The sequence below is a fragment of the Cucurbita pepo genome, chromosome LG14 (assembly GCF_002806865.2).
Source record: "Cucurbita pepo subsp. pepo cultivar mu-cu-16 chromosome LG14, ASM280686v2, whole genome shotgun sequence".
Classification (NCBI taxonomy): domain Eukaryota; kingdom Viridiplantae; phylum Streptophyta; class Magnoliopsida; order Cucurbitales; family Cucurbitaceae; genus Cucurbita; species Cucurbita pepo.
Genome location: NC_036651.1, coordinates 3,420,336 through 3,434,766, shown reverse-complemented (window position 1 = coordinate 3,434,766; position 14,431 = coordinate 3,420,336). Strand labels below are relative to the sequence as shown.

Below are 14,431 nucleotides of genomic sequence, written 5' to 3'. Positions count from 1 at the left end.
ATATATATATATATATATTTAAAGGCTCCAAAATTTATTGGTTTGTTGAAAAGAAAATTAAAAATTATAAAAATGGGAAATTAACCTTTTAAAGGAAGAAAAAGAAAAAATAAATTATTATGGTTTATAATGATATCCAGAAAAGATTTTTTAATATATTTTCTTAAAATTGAAAAAAAAATTAAAATAACTCCCACCAAATGCGTGGTTGTCAGTTGCCACCGGTTATAATTAATTTTGATTTTTTATGGAATTAACAGCTCTAATCTTTTATTAAAATGCCTAAACACTTATATTATTAAGTAATAATTTTTGTATAATATTAAAAAAAAAACATTTATCATGGTAATTACAAATCTGGTCCCCTTTCCAAAAAAAAAAATTAAATAAATAAATTAGTAAAATTTTGTATTTTTTCTAAAAAAATAATTATAAATTTTTAAAATTTTTAATAATACCCTTCCAAAGATTTTAAGACTTTTACAAATATTATTAAATTTTTTAAAGGTTTAAAATTATTATTTTTAGAAAAAATAACAAAAATACGAGGTATTTATTTATTAAATTGGTAAAAGAAAAAAAGTATTTTAGATAATTTTAAAATAATGAGAGGAAGAATAAAACATTTATTAAAGAAAATGAAAAAGAAAAAAGAAAAAATGGAATGGCACGTGAGGGGGGTGATGTGGAATTATGATTTGTGAATTATGAATTGTGGTGCGGTGTGGAATAAATTGGCGCAGCCATCAGCGGCGCGAAGGACGGGCGCATAAAGGCGGCATTTGTGGAGCCTTATTAATTAAACCCACACCAAACCGAACCCACCTACCGACTCATTTTCCACCCATCCCTTTCCTTTTCCCTTTCCCTTTTCTAGTATTAGTGCATATCACACGTTAATTTTAAATGGCAACAAAAAATTATGTATAGAACTTGATCGTCGTCGATGAAATTAGAGTAGATAATTAAATGGAGATGGGAAAGAGGAGGTCATTCTCGCTCGCTTAGGACATGTCATGTGATGGCTCACATTGGTTGGAGAGGAGAACAAACCACCATTTATAAGCGTGTGGAAACCTTCTCCTAGCCGATTCGTTTTAAAGCCTTGAGGGGAAGCCTGAAAGAGAGAGCCAAAGAGGACAATATTTGCTAGCGGTGGATCTGGGGCGTTACAAATGGTATCAGAGCTAGATGTCGAACGATGTGCTAGCCTTCTCGTTGTTCCTCGAAGGGGGGGTAGACACGAGGTGATGTGTCAAGATGCTGGCCCCAAAGAAGGGTGGATTTGGGGGCGGTCCCACATCGATTGGAGGAAGTAAGAGTGCCAGCGAGGACGCTGGGCCCCGAAGGGGGGTAGACACGAGGCGGTGTGCCAGTAAGGACGCTGAGCCCCAAAGGGAGGTGGATTTGGGAGCGGTCTCACACGAAGGAAAGAGTGCTAGCGAGGACGCTGGCCCTGAAGGGGGTGGATTGTGAAGTCCCACATTGGTTGGAAAAGAGAACAAACCACCATTTATAAGGGTGTGGAAACCTTCCCTTAGCAGACACGTTTTAAAGCCTTAAGGGGAAGCTCAAAGACAACAATATCTGATAGCTAGGAATCTGGGCCATTACATGTCAAATGGATGATAATATCATCCAAGTCCTCAATTTCACCAAATAATTGCTTCCCACGGTATTTTATATTATTGAACCTTAAAGTTTCAGTTTTATGTTTAACGGATCTCTAAATTTTCGTTGACGTTCGATATTTTTGAAAATTTACTAAACTACCCAACACAAAATTTAATATTTAAATATATTTCACTTTACGAAAGTCGTTATTATAATTTAATTTTGATATAATTTTACCTAAGTCTCACAAGTAATTATTAACGAGCAAATGCATCATTTTAATTGGTAATTGAGTCAAAACTTGCAAAAGTCAACGAGGGTAAGGATTAGTTCCACGATTTTGTTAAATAGTGTTAGTTTTGATGCATACATTATTCTTATTTTTTATTATAGTTGTTATATTATTATTCTAAATTAGTTAGAAATTTATTTTTTATTATTATATTACACAAAAATCGCATTATTTTTATCTTAAATTAATTCAGAATTAGATACATATCAATAAATAATCAATATTTAAGTCTATAATTACTTCATTTATTTGATATTTAAAAATAATAATTAATCTCATAAGTTCATTAGAGTTGGTACCATTGACTCAAAAACACTAAAATAATTCATCATTTGGGCAATTTTGATGAGAGTGACGTCATCTAACACTAAAATAATATTTGGAATTTCAGCTGCCATTATGAACCAATACCTAATATTAAATCATTTTAAATTACTTTATAAAAACTTTTAAGATTATAAACAAGTAAAATAAAAATGCTAAATTAATAAAAATATTTACAATCTTTAAATTTTTTTAAAAAAATCTAAAAAAATAACTTTAAAATATTTTTATTAATTTAGTAAAAAAAAATTAAATTAAATTAAATTAAATGACAAAAAAAAATATAACTTTTTATATATATATATATATATAAATAAAGTTGTAATATTACTCTAGATATTTTAGAGATGTTTCAAAACTACTATTGAAGCAGAAATTCATCGGCATATTAAATGTGTGATGGCCCACATTGGTTGAAGAGAAGAACAAACCACTATTTATAAAGGTGTGGAACCTTTCTCTAGCAGATGCGTTTTAAAGCCTTGAAAGGAAACCCGAAAGGAAAAGCCCAAAGATGACAATATCTACAAGCGGTAGATTTGGGTCGTTACAATTGGTATCAGAGCCAAACACTAGATGATGTGTCAACCTTCTCACTCTTCCCCGAAGGGGGGTAGATATGAAGTAAGGAGAGTAGATTTGGAGGCGGTCCCACGTCGATTAGAGGAAGGAAAGAGAAAGGAGAAAGGAGGGTGGATTGTGATGTCTCGCATTGGTTGGGGAGGAGAACAAACCACCATTGATATGACAAAGACATAGAATGAAAATACGAGCTCAACACTAACACGACCACACTCGTTTTAAGTCTTAATTTCATTCCAAATTTATAGATTACAATTTAAAAATATTTATGAAAAGTTAAAATCTTAAAGTAAATATTGTATTTTTTAAATAAAAAAAAAATTATGTGGCCCAAAAAAATTTATTCCACGCTGGAAATTGAAGAAAATGATTAAATGTTACATGCTTTCTTATTCCGTGTTTGGCGGGTTCCTATGGAATGATGCCATCCTGGGACACCGGTGCCGTTGATTTCATCATTTTGCTCATTACCGTTTATACAGTTTGATAAGAATAATAATGACTCATACATTCATAATAATAATAATAATAATAAATCTTAAAATTTGCTTCAATTTAATAAAATATGCATTACAAATTAATTAATTGTCATTTTACTAGTTTTAAGTATACGATGATGTTAGTAATGTATTACGGGTAAATTTAGATTCAGTTTGAAACAAATCAAATTTGATATTGGTAAAAACAAGATTCACAAAAAAAAAAAAAAAAAAAGGAAAAAAAAAAAAAAACTCTTTACACGTGTAACTACACGCTTGCCCAACACACTTCGATGATTAAAATGATTCAACATAGTGAGAGTTAAGATTGTATACTCGCATGTGAAGAGATTTTTATATACACGATGATTGTTTTTCTCAATGATAAGCTAACCCTTTGAATACTATTGGACAGTGTCACAATTGCACTCTTGTGACTATAGGATGTCGATTGTGTGACACTTGTTTTAATTCAACAAATAAGTCGGTTGTATGAAAGTTGGACTCTGTAGACAACCTTAGTGTATGATTAAGCTTTGGGTAGTGTTTGAAAGAAATATTTTAGAAAACGTGAGCGAGGAAATGTGTTGAAAATAATTTGAAAGAAATTAATGTTACAAGCTAAAAGCGAATGAGCAACAATGATGACTTTGATAGCATATAACCCGAGTATGAAGAACTGACAACTAGTCGCATCCCTCTATAGTACGTTCAGGGGCATTTTAGCTATGATAGGTATAGATATGATTTTGGTGACCGATCATACACTCTTGTATTGATGCAACAATAATAGTAAGTACCTATCTAACATGAAAGCAAGTAAAAGAGGTTTGGAATGAGCATGCAGCCATGAACAACATGTCTTGAACAAGCATGATTGGACATTCGACATGCGACCATAGGCAACACACCTTGGACAAGCATAACAGTGATACACGACATTAGTGTGCTAACATTTTGCCCCACCCCTCAAGTTAAAAGTTGGAATATCAATATGTTCTCCAATATGATATCTAGAAACGACTTAGCATAGACACGAAGGGTTCATGCCTTAATAATATATGGATGGATAGATGTTAGGGATGTCCTGATTATGAAGCTGACTCACGAGTTAGTTCTCGATAATCATGATCAAACAAGTAGCAAAAACCGTGACATCATGAAGTGTGAGCCGTATTATCGAGAAACAAGACAATGGAATTAGACACGATGTTATTCATGTTAGCTCCAATGTTAGGTCAAGTCCATATGGATAGAACAGACTCTTGCATGTCAGTCTCCAACTTTCTCGGTCTCCAACATTTAAGAAAAATCTTATGGTTCGATTATTTAAAATTTGTTTATGGAGCGAAATGATAATCAATGTCTTACACGCTCGTGTTATTCCAAAATTGATATTAGAAAATTTACCCTTTTTGATGGGGTTGTCCTAGTTGATCCATCCACGTCGCCTTACAGATTGACAAGGCAAGTTCACGCATCCGTAACCATTTGGCTTTCCAATTTCAGATTTTGCGCTCTTGGCATAATCACTTCCGATTAAACAAAATGTCTCTCCCAAAATTTTAGTTACCATAATATCAGTTTCCGAGATTTAACGAATTCGAAAGAAGCTTTGGATGAGGACGACGACGACAATGAAGAGGAAAGCTGCCAGTTATCTCTTCAGATACTCTCGAAATTTTCACTCCGATCAGCGTTTGAATCTGAATCACAACAATTCGCGTCTGCTTTCAGGTTCCGTTTCACGTCTGGTTGATTTCATTTGCAATCTGTTCTTTCAGGCTGATACATCTGATTGATTGATTGATTGATATGCATTGCTAGTTTGTTTATCTTGTTTTCTTTATCCGTCATTTTTAGGAACTTTCTTGTGCTGCAAAACGCCTATCATTAGAGACAGCACGCCAATTTCACAATATTGCAGAAACGCTTATCATGCTTCTGCGATGAATCATTTTAAAATGGCTAGTGGATTTCAGTTCAGACGCTTTGCTTCATTATCGTCAGTGGTTCAGAGAAATCCTTCTTTTTCGAGGTTAAATTCTGATGATATCGACTTTTTTCGGAGTATTTTGGGGGAGAAAAATGTAGTTCAGGATGAGGATAGGCTTTTGGATGCAAATACTGATTGGTTGCGGAAGTACAGAGGGTCGAGTAAGCTTTTACTTCAACCTAGGAGCACAGAAGAGGTTTAATTCTTCTTCATTGAGTTGACGCTATTTTCTTTTTCGTTCTTTATAGTCAATGCCTAGTTGAAGTCAAAATTCTGAAGCTAATGGCTAATGGCTATGGTTTATAGAATGTTGAATTATAGTGATAAATGATGCCATGATCTAGCTGACCTTCTAAAGAGTATACATTTTAGGTAGCCTATGTCCTGACTCTGGCTATTAAGGAAGCTCAATACATACTGCTCGAGTTTTCTGTTCTCTTGAGCTAACATCTCTGTAGCTGTAAAAATATTGATCCATCTTCACAACAATCTCACCCTCATAAATTTGTACCAACTCTGCTACGTCAGTTTCGGTTTCACCTGTTTAAATACTCACCTGATGGTTACCAGAGAAAAAGGGCATTTAAAACAGAGAAGCAATGCAAATGATGGATGTGGTACCTAGCTTAGTTAGATCTTTTGTATGATATGAAGGTTGGAAGAAGGTTATGCACGATGAGTTTCTGGCATTGATAAATAACCAAACATGGAGCTTGGTTCTGAAACTCCCTAAGAGAATAAATGGGTGAACTTTTAAGTGGGAATTCACTATGAAAAGGCACTTTGTTGGAACTATCCCATGGTTCAAAGCAGGACTTACTGCCAAAGTATCTCACTAACGTGCTAATTTGGATTATGCCAAAACCTTCAGCCCAATAGTGAATCCTGTAATAATCTGTCCACATTGGCACTTGCTCCTGCTCATAACTTGAATTGTAGACAAGTAGACATATTATGCACTTCTTTTTGGTGTTCTGCAAGAACAAGTGTTTAAGGAAGAACCACTATATTTTCAAGTACATGATGGTAATAATTCACTGATTTGAAACTGCAGAAAGCAATATATGGCAAGAACGCCTAAACCTGGTTTGATTCTTCAATACTTCAAATGCTAATATTCTCTTTTCTTTTTCTTTGTGCTTCTAGTTCAAAGGCTAATCAATCCCGTTTTATGTTTTTACTGGTTGTACTCTTATGTAAATTCTAGTTTACATGGATGGTATCATCATTTGAGGAGGTTCAAGTAGAAATATTAATGAACTTATTGCAACTTAGAAACAACACTTTGTTCTGAAGTATCTTAGACTTCTGAATTATTTTCTTGGCATTGAGATGTACTCCAGTCTGAGTCCAAATACTTTCTGATATTCTAAAAAAAAAAAAGAAAAGAAAAAAAGAAAGGGAAGTGTTAAAATTGGCAGAGGCAAATTCCTATTGCTGTGATAACTGAATCCTCTTTATCAGCTATACAAGGATGCCTATTCTATGATCCACAGCTTCATAGAACTATTGTTGGGGCATTGCAGTATGCAATAATTACAAGGTTAGAGCTCTGTTACTCATGTAATAAGGTTTGTTGATTCATGTACTCTCCCACAAATGTGCATGGAAGGTTGTGAAGAGCATATTTAAGTACTAAATGGCACATTGGATTGTGATACCTCTTTCATTTTCTTATTACACAGTTTTTTTTAACATAGGTTGAAATGGAAGAACTCTAGAGAGTTTTTCTTCATCTTTCGGAGCTTTTTTCTCCTTTGACCATAGATTGACTTAAACTGAAAATATGCTGCTTCAGGGCAGAGGAGGTGTGTGCGAAAAGGAAGGTCACTGGAAAGCTGGAAGTTAGTGTGTTTAAGTTTTCTGTTGAGCTGTACAGTTATGTTAACTGCCACGAAGAGTTGGAATGAATTGGTTTTACTTTTATTTTGGCAACTCCTGCTGAACTTGATACCATTTCTCACTTTGATAATCTTCATTTTTTTGTTTTGATCCGTACTGTTTTTCTCTCTATCAAATACTTTTCCTGACCAATCTATCGTGGTAGAAAATTGAACTTATTGCCAATTAAAGTTTTAGAAGTTTTGAACTCGTGCCATGTCTCAGAACTATTATAAGGTAGAGATATCATCTGCAGGAGGACAAAGCTGGAAACTGGAATCAAATTGCCCAAAAAATTTGGCTTACATTTCCTTTTTTTTTTTTTCTTTTTTTCCCCTCTCTATTGAGGTGCCTTTTGACACTTATATAACTTCAGTTAACTAAGGATTGATATGTATGTTTGACGTCTTTTCTCAGGTCTCCCAGATACTTAAATACTGTAACTCCAGAGACTTGCCTGTTGTACCCCAAGGTGGAAATACTGGTCTTGTTGGCGGAAGTGTTCCAGTTTTTGATGAAGTAATATAGTTGTTTAGTTTTTTATTTGGTTCCTATACATCAGCTGATGAGTGAAGCATATAGTCCCTTTACATGTTTATAATCTGGATAATTATTTTGATTCTAGAGTTTTGGATATCCTATGGGTAAATGTTTATTCATTTTTTAAGGCGTAGCTAGTCTATTCATATATTTGTGTATCCAAATTGCTTGTTATTTATGTGGAAAAATGTTATGGACTGTACGCACAGTTTTGGTTTTAGTTGAGTAATACCGTTTAGTGCAGAAAATCCCCTTAAGAAACATCATCTCTGAATAGCTTTCTTTTTTAAATTTTAACAAAAAGGAATTGCTTTCTTTTGAATCCATTGCAGGTAATAATAAACCTTGGATTAATGAATGACATCATATCTTTTGACAAGGTAAACAACAGTTTCATTTGTCTTCTTGTTCCTTCTCCATCTACTCTCCCTAATTACTTTAAGTTTTAACCACAAGATGCAAGCACTATTTTCACTTTTTTTAGGCCAGATTTGTCACATAACTTATATGAAGTTTACATGCCCTTCAGTATCAGTCAAAAGCCATGGGAAAAGGTTCCTCCTTTTCATATTAGTCTTTTGAAACATAAGTGAATCCTGCCCCACTTAAAGTTTCTAGGAGAAACTGAGCAAAGCTCCAATTTCCTGCTTTGGCAATCATTATCCTTGTCTTTTTTTTTTTTGGATGAATTATCATTTTATTCATAATAATATGTAGTGAGTTAGTTTTTTGTTAAATTGTTTTTAGTTTTCTAAATACATAGTCTGTTGTAAATGGAGGGTTAGTGTCTTGTATCAAATACTTTTGACTCATAATAAAACCCTTTGGGCTAGATTTCTTGAAGAATTCTCTCCTTTGTCATTTAGGCTACACCATAATAACTATTATTTTTTAGTGCAATTATGTGATCAATACTTATTTGGTAGTTATTCTGTTGCGTTCTTCAGGTCAGTGGCATACTTGTCTGTGAAGCCGGTGGCATCTTAGAAAACTTGTCTTCCTTCCTGGACAACCAAGGGTAATATTCGGCACACTGTGCTTGCTTTGTCAACATACACTTCCGGAATATTTCCTTTTCAAGATCCACAACATGAAGAAGACTTGACTGAACTGCTTACTGTTCAGTAAAGTTGTTTAGTATGTTTTATCACATTAATAATTACTAGGAATTTTATGCGATTCCAATGCATGTATGTTACCTTGTGCTTTTGCTGAGCCCAGTTCATAGTATGCTAATTGCTACCGTAATTTTCTTTACATGGTTTGATCACTGACATAACTTATTCAGGCTTCTACACATGACATTGTTTGAAGTGCTAGGTTAGATGAGTTATTGGCTTCACTTTTCCTCTCTGAGGCTCTAGACGTCTTTCATAGTAGATCAATAATTCACTAATTGAATTGGGAAGCAATTTAAAATGTAGGGTTGCAGTTGAAATGCAGGAAATGTTTTTACTTCAAGATAAATTGGCGACTTAGTTTCATACTAAATACACCAATTTCTTATGTTATTATTTCTTTTTTATATTCTCTCTCTCGCTGGTTCTTCTGTTGTTTCTTGGTTTTGTTTATATACTTGATTAACACCTTTTGTGGAAGTTTTGGAAACCCTGTTAATGAATATTTAGGAAATTTTGAGTCAGTGTGCCAACTCCAATGGGATTAACCAACCTGAGGATAAATGCAGTGGCCTTACCCAAACTTTTGATTAACTATCTTTTGGAAATTCAAGAACAAAAAATAAAATTTGATCTTTCTTTATGTGTATATATATATGTCAACACAGATTCAAACACAAATAATTTGTATATAAACGCATATAATGCTTTTAGAAAATAAACTATATAATTGATGAGTCAAATGAAAAAATTGCATCCATAACATTATTGGAATTACTAATCAGAAAGTTGAGTGTAAAAGTATCTAAAGACGATCCTTCAACATTCTACCTTCTAATATTGTAATGATAATGAAAATATTAATGGTAATACACTTGATGCAATGACCTTACTTAGATATGATCTATTCTATAGGTTCTAAATCTGTGTACTTGTTGATGCATGGGGAATGAGTATAACATGATATCATATTTACTAGTTCTTTCATTTTCCTGTACCTCCTCCCTGCCTAGCTGAAGAATTCTTGTTCCTGTTCAGCATCAAATTTATTTCATGATATTTTATGTCTCCATTCAGATTTATAATGCCACTGGACTTAGGTGCTAAAGGAAGCTGCCAGATTGGTGGAAATGTCTCTACAAATGCCGGCGGTTTGCGCCTTGTTCGTTATGGATCTCTTCATGGCAGTGTACTAGGTAAGGATTGCATATGTTCATTCTGATTCATGATTTACATAGATATTGCATCTCTTGTTTTAATTGATACGTGCGTGAACCACAAAGAAAAGTAGCATTAGATGCTCTTGTCCATTCTTATTGAAGAAGAGAATCATAAAGGAGCTTAAGCTTTGATGACGGTTCTGATAAGTGGCTTTGATTTATTGCAAATGTGGGAATTTGAATTTGGTGCTTGCAAAAACTTTTCTTTGAAAGTGTATGTACTCAGCAAGCTTTTGTCCAATCTTCCAGGACTTGAAGTTGTTTTAGCAGATGGTAGTGTGCTCGACATGCTGACAACTTTAAGAAAAGATAACACTGGATATGATTTGAAGCATTTGTTTATAGGTGTGTGCTTATTATGTTATCTATTTCATATTTAATCTATAAATATACATCTCCATAAGTGGTTGTATCAGCATTGATAATGTTTTATCTTATAGGTAGTGAAGGTACCTTGGGAATTATAACCAAGATTTCAATTCTCACCCCATCTAAACTACCTGCTACTAATGTAGCATTTCTTGGATGTAAAGATTACTCGAGCTGCCAGGTATCCCACCTCTGGGTTTTACGTTCATCATAACTCTACTTTTTCTGAATAATTTTAGTTGATCCAATCAAATTATGAACCAATGGTATCTCAACTTTCAAAATCTTTGATATGTATGGTTAGATGGAAGGTTATTGATAATTGAAAATCTTCAACCTGCATGATTACTCAAAAGAATAGGTAAAAATGTTCAAGATCTGCCAATTATCAAGTCTAAGTTGTTATTATAAACTTATCGTTTGGGCCTTTTATGAATCCTTTTGCTTCTCCATTTTCTTTTTTGACAAAAAAAAAATTCCTTTTGTTTCTTTCTTTGCAAAAATATGTATTTTCTACTGACATTTATGTTCCTATTAAATAGAAACTTCTAGTGGATGCAAAAAGGAAACTTGGGGAGATTCTTTCAGCATTTGAATTCCTGGATAACATGTCGATGGATGTGGTGAGTTCTTCTTCATTCTTATTTTCTCCTTCAATCGTGGATATCTTAATAGTTTGGGACATCTTACTTGGGGATAGTTTTCTTGTTTGGATATGGTAATACTAGTGGAAAGCTAAGGGCCTGTACACTGCATGATCCGCTGAACAAATTATTTTTAATTTTTAGAGAAAATAAAAACATTGGACAAAAATTGAATCTAATGTTTTTAGTTGTTTTCGAAACACAATTATTGATTGCTGAAGGATTTTAAAATAATAGACTTGTTTTGTTTGTTCTCTGAATATTTTCAAGAATTCATTTTAACAAATATTAATCATTAACCACTCGCAGATGTATAGGAAGTTGTCCTTTGACTTAATTGATTTAGGGATGTATTATTTGTGTGCCTAATTATTTTCCTGACTAAAACTTGTTAATGTGGTTAACTCTTCAGACCCAACAAGTACCAGGGTAAGTTGGTCTTGAATTGGAATTCGTAGTGTTAGAACAACCTAAAACTTGATAGATTAGATTGAGATTCTTTTCTAAGAAAATATTGAGAATGTTCTAGAATCTTTTTCCAAGAATGATATCATTAATGCTAGTCTCAATGACTTATGTTTGCATTGTCCGAAAGAAATAAGACGTATAATTGGTTTCAGAGAACAAATAATATAGGAAAACACCAAAGACAACTATATTGCAATGTCAATGAATAAATTACAATAGAAATAAGTAATCTGAGATACTTGCACCTTCTCTCTTGTGATCTCTCCCAAGCCCTTTTTCACCCACCAAATGTTTTAACTCTGGTCTGACAGCTGGTGGATACAACACAAGTTTAGAAGTGGTTTTCATTGTGAGTAACATTTGAAATATAAATTTCTTTGACAGGAATGTTTGTATTGAAAATGAAAAAATAATTATGAACTAATCATATTCACTTTTTTGTTCTCATTTTCTCAGTGAACTAGTTAGGATACTTGCTCGTAATCTCTAAAGGAGATCTGTTTCTATTTTCTATTTTTATACTTTCAAAACGCCGCTCATTCATTTCACTGTGCATAGGTTCTCAATCATTTAGAAGGTACACGGAATCCATTGCCTTCGACAATGCACAACTTTTATGTTCTGATTGAGACGACAGGCAGTAATGATTCATATGACAAGTAATCTTCCACAAGTTTGTAATTCATTTATCTGCTTGGACAGTTCTCTATTGGTGTGATAAAAAAATCCTTGATGATTCGTCATTTTTGTATGCATTTGGAATCACGTGTAAGTTCAAAAAAGAGAGGAAATATATTGAGTTGTGAAGATCTACGAAGTTGTGAGAGATGTATATAATCCATCAAGATTAAAATGGAAATACATAAGCTCTTCGCAGCTAGGGTTGCTAATACATCTCTGTCTGCTCATGTGCTTTCACACTGTGAAAGGTGTTTGAAGTTTAGTACTGATAAGAAAAAATGCTATACATGGTCAAGGACTTGCTGAAATATTATTGCTTGCCTTAATTTCGTTCTGAAATCAATAAAAAAATCGAGTAGAAATGCATTGTCATTAACAAGGGATTGCAATTTCTTTTCTTTAACATAATGTCACAAATTAAACCGAACATTCGTCATGGACATTAGAGCCTCATGCTTAAAAACTTTAAATGTTGCTGCTGTGGCATGTTTTTCCAATCTCATTTGCTTCTATCATATTTGGATTACCAGGGAAAAGCTTGAAGCATTTCTACTTCGTTCGATGGAAGATGGTTTAATCTCTGACGGTGTTCTTGCACAAGATATCAACCAAATATCCTCTTTTTGGCAGATCCGTGAGGTATTTATCCCCTCTATACTGCGATCTTCAATCAATATTGCTGTCAGTTAAGGGAGTGAATGCTATATGGTACTCTAGCACACCTCTATTCTCATTCATTGATTACCCTCGAGATACTGAGGCATTAAATGTCATTAGGAAACTGACTGGCTTGTGTTCTATTTGCAACTGATTGCATATTTGTCTTCTCTAGTTTGATCTTTGTCCGACTGTAGGGCATTTCAGAGGCATTGATGAAAGCAGGAGCTGTTTACAAGTATGATTTGTCGTTACCTGTTGAGAAGATGTACGATATTGTCGAGGCAATGCGAACACGACTTGGTAAGAGGTATTCCTCACAGGAACTTCTGATTTCTGAAGGCCACTATTCATAGACAATTCAAAATCTGCTCTCTTTAGGCAACTCTGCTATAGTAATTGGTTACGGCCACCTTGGAGATGGTAATTTGCATCTGAATATTTCAACTCCACAGTATGATGATGCGGTAATCCCACCTATTTATCCCGCCCAGCTGAAATTTTTAGGTATTTGGTATCAGTTTTTATTCACATGTGATACCTTTTCAGGTTTTGGCACAAATTGAACCCTTTGTCTATGAATGGACTTCCAACCATCGTGGAAGCATCAGCGCAGAGCATGGCTTGGGATTGATGAAAGCCAACAAGATTTTCTACAGCAAGTCACCTGAAATTGTTCGTATTTTAAAAACTTATTTAAGTTTTCTATTCTATTATTTATTCATCTATGTATTCGTTTTATAACATTTTAAACTAAAGCTACCAATTTAAACAGGTACAAATCATGGCTTCTATCAAGAAATTGCTGGACCCTCGTGGCATACTCAACCCCTATAAAGTTCTGCCGCACTCCCTCGGTTCCTAACCTGAGCCAGGTTCTCGACTCGTCTCTTCTTATCATGAATAAATGTCTCGAGTGTTTGAGTTTTAGAAAAGCATTTGATAGCTGCTTGTGAAATAAATAATCCACAACAAACCAAAAATAATGAACAAATCTAACAAATATTGCTTTAGAATTCTGAAGGGATGTTGTAGGCAGCCAATCATAAAATTAAGATGCAACTCTATGGTTTAGAGCTTCGGTTTATTATATATATCAGACATTAACTGATTGTATTATATAGTGAAGTACCTGCCATGTTTGAGTCTCACTATTTAACTTTGGTATATGTAAAAATAGCTTGAAACGTATAGTCGAAATAGCTAAGCGCTGTTCGATCACGTTTATGTTGTTATCTTCTGTTTTTAAAATTCACACTTGACTTAATATTCTTCTCTGTTCTCTAGTCTAAATTAAAAAACAAAATTCAAAATTTAACAAAAAAATTAGAGAACTTAGAAAACGTAGTTTTCAGAGCCCTGTTTCATTTTCAAGGATCTTACATTCGAAATCGGATTTGTATTCTTGTAAGTTTGAAATTTTATCTTATTGGAATGATGTTCACCAAATCTGCTTTGTGGAAGTATGTGTAGGATTTTATTCTGCCTTTTGTCTTTACAAATAGTCTAGAGGGTACCAATTCCAAGTTTTGTGTTTAGCTTTGGATTGACGCATGTTTGAATGCG

The 14,431-nt window shown here is 33.7% G+C and overlaps 1 protein-coding gene across 2 annotated transcripts; it reads left to right on the top strand.

The window, feature by feature from the left end:
* The first annotated feature begins 4,738 nt into the window (after positions 1–4,738).
* LOC111809927 (D-2-hydroxyglutarate dehydrogenase, mitochondrial) lies at positions 4,739–14,118 on the top strand. 2 transcript variants are annotated; one of them, XM_023696402.1, is made up of 15 exons: positions 4,739–5,028; positions 5,155–5,483; positions 7,586–7,687; positions 8,041–8,088; positions 8,656–8,726; positions 9,904–10,022; positions 10,296–10,391; positions 10,487–10,596; positions 10,958–11,038; positions 12,086–12,186; positions 12,739–12,847; positions 13,063–13,168; positions 13,247–13,332; positions 13,415–13,540; positions 13,641–14,118. In XM_023696402.1, exons 1-15 carry the CDS (start codon positions 4,911–4,913, stop codon positions 13,728–13,730), a joined length of 1,692 nt encoding a protein of 563 aa, XP_023552170.1. In that variant the 5' UTR covers positions 4,739–4,910; the 3' UTR covers positions 13,731–14,118. The 2 variants fall into 2 exon arrangements, with proteins under 2 accessions (XP_023552170.1, XP_023552171.1); XM_023696403.1 differs by lacking the exon at positions 13,641–14,118 and having other exon boundaries at positions 13,063–13,175; positions 13,415–13,532.
* The last annotated feature ends 313 nt before the right edge of the window (positions 14,119–14,431 follow it).

Bases quoted from the DNA above. Each gene is read 5' to 3' on its own strand.
- LOC111809927 (XM_023696402.1), top strand. From the start codon at position 4,911: ATGAGGACGACGACGACAATGAAGAGGAAAGCTGCCAGTTATCTCTTC. The intron at 5,484-7,585 runs GTTTAATTCTTC...GTCTTTTCTCAG, and splicing joins AACCTAGGAGCACAGAAGAG to GTCTCCCAGATACTTAAATA. The intron at 13,333-13,414 runs GTAATCCCACCT...ATACCTTTTCAG, and splicing joins CTCCACAGTATGATGATGCG to GTTTTGGCACAAATTGAACC.